General features: G+C 36.2%; 1 protein-coding gene across 1 annotated transcript in view; it reads left to right on the forward strand.

The window, feature by feature from the left end:
* Positions 1-2,500, forward strand: part of LOC119575196 (sodium-dependent phosphate transport protein 2B-like) — a 20,190-nt gene that overhangs the window by 15,560 nt on the left and 2,130 nt on the right. Inside the window, exons 4-9 of the mRNA XM_037922690.1 lie at positions 600-728; positions 993-1,078; positions 1,440-1,545; positions 1,684-1,799; positions 1,981-2,272; positions 2,413-2,500. The exon at positions 2,413-2,500 is cut by the window's right edge and continues 65 nt beyond it. Of these exons, the coding sequence (XP_037778618.1) occupies positions 600-728; positions 993-1,078; positions 1,440-1,545; positions 1,684-1,799; positions 1,981-2,272; positions 2,413-2,500 (817 nt within the window). The remainder of the gene's footprint in view (positions 1-599; positions 729-992; positions 1,079-1,439; positions 1,546-1,683; positions 1,800-1,980; positions 2,273-2,412) is intronic.

Consider the following 2,500-nt stretch of genomic DNA (forward strand, 5'->3'; position numbering starts at 1 on the left):
AGAGAGAGAGAGAGAGAGAGAGAGAGGTGGGGGGAGACTTGCTTGCATGCATGCCTGTGGGGGGGGGGGTTGATATATTTAAAGATACAAAAAATATGGCCCACCTCACTCGGGACTTTTCCCCGAAGGTCCTATAAATACTCACTCCAAAAGAACATAGCTTCCAAGTGGCATTTACTTCATATTTTTTTTCCAAACAATACAATAAAACAAAGATATCCAGTTAGATATGTATACTTGTTGTTTTCAGTTATAAGCAGTATGCAAGCTTCAGCAGTTAACTGATATTTTCAAGCAAGAGAATCGCTCCATTTTAAAAAAATGTACTGAAGCATTTGACCTTTAACTGATAGCCAAGAGGAGATATTTCAACACTGCCAGGGACAATCCCCAACCTATCTTGCTCTCTTTTAAAAAATAGAAAATTGCTCCAACTATTGCGCATGTTTTACAATACCTGACACTTGGTGAATTTTCTAGAATTTGTAGAATTTGTGTAAGTGAAAGATCCACACTTTCAACCTAAAAGTTCACTTACAAAATGTAAATAGCTGGTAATGAATGACTTAGATAATAATAATATGTGTATTCATTTTCAGGTGATGTCTTGAATAATGAATATGTAAGGAACCCGATTGTGGGTCTGATGATTGGAATTCTGGTGACTGTGCTTGTGCAGTCATCTTCAACCTCTACCTCGATCATAGTGTCTATGGTCTCAGCCGGCAGTAAGTATTTGTTTTTGCTTTTGTTTTACTTCAAAAATTGGGAAATCAAATTTGAAATGTATCATAGGATATATTTATAATTGTAAAATGTGTTCCGTCACCTTTTGTACGATTTAAGTGTAACAGATATCCAGTACCTGAACATTTCTTCGATTATAATGAAAAATACAAGAAAACCAATATAAATGTTCTTCATGTTCTTGTTTTATTGAACAGTATGTCATCTTGCACTTTTCCCAATTAAAAAGTCTTAATTTTTTGCAGTCTTGGATGTGCATGTGGCTGTACCCATGATCATGGGATCCAACATCGGAACTTCTGTAACTAATACCATCGTCTCTTTAACCCAGGTAAGACAAGGAAATGTCAGTATAATATATCTGTTAAATAGGCAACAATGCTCAATACAGACATGATTTATGGATAATCTTACTTTAGATTCAGCCTTGTATTATTTACACCATGTATTAACACGTGTGCGTGAATGCTCAAACACGCAAGCACTCGCTCATACACACACACACACACACACACCACACACACACACACACACACACACACACACACACACACACACACACACACACACACACACACACACACACACACACACACACACACACACACACACACACACACACAAGAACTAATATTTATTTACATTTTAACGATCATAATGCTTACTGTGGACTTAATCAAATTTTCTTACAGGTGGGAGATCGAAATGAATTCCGTAGAGCTTTTGCTGGAGCCACTGTTCACGATATGTTCAACTGGCTGACTGTTTTTACACTTCTAACTATTGAAATTGCAACAGGTAATTCATTCTTTGTGCATATCCACAACTATTACTATGCAAGTCTTATTTCAACAATATCAATTTTGATAAGTGATATAATGAATACATAGAAATACACTGAAAAATATTTTAGATTCCATAATTCTTGAATTTCAGGAATGCTAGAAAAAATGACAACGGCTTTGGTAGCGGATCTGGGATGGGCCTCAGGAGGAGGAGAAGTAAAGCTTTTGAAATATCTTACGGAACCTTTCACTAAAATTGTTATCCAGGTAATTTCTTTGATTATTTATGTTCTTGAAACATTCTCGCTCAACTCCAGATATTCTCGTAGACATTGTCAAGGCTGCGTAGTTGTTCATGATATCAGTGTGAATTTTTTAAAAAAAAATCTAGATTAATTAAATGTTTGTGTTTATAATCCGTTTAATGATTTATAATATCATTCAACAGTTGGATAAGGAAGTCCTGTATGCATGGGGCACAGGCGAAGGAGAACTTGCCAATGAAACTTCTTTGATCAAGCGTTACTGCAAAAAAGAATGCATGGAAGTATCGACTACAGCATCTCTTCTTTCAACAAGCGAATGTGAAAAAGTCGGCGTACCACACTCCTGCCACTTCCTGTTTTATGAGACCTCTCTGACAGACTCCCAAGTCGGCATTATCCTTCTCATTGGATCTCTCTTGATCCTGTGCACAGCTCTTGTTCTTATTGTCAAGATTCTAAACTCCATGATGAAAGGTACACAGTGGCTGTGTGATTACAAGAAGTTTATATCAAATTTAATCTGCTTTTGAATGTATTGGTATTATATTTTTGTTCCAGCAGCACAAATCAAACCTTAACATATTGTTCATTTATTATTCTATTTTCCTGCACAGGAAAAATGGCAATGATCATTAAGAAGACCATCAATGCTGACATTCCATATGTACCCTGGCTTACTGGGTATATTGCTATCCTTGTTGG

This window comes from Penaeus monodon, chromosome 7 (assembly GCF_015228065.2).
Source record: "Penaeus monodon isolate SGIC_2016 chromosome 7, NSTDA_Pmon_1, whole genome shotgun sequence".
NCBI classification, from domain to species: domain Eukaryota; kingdom Metazoa; phylum Arthropoda; class Malacostraca; order Decapoda; family Penaeidae; genus Penaeus; species Penaeus monodon.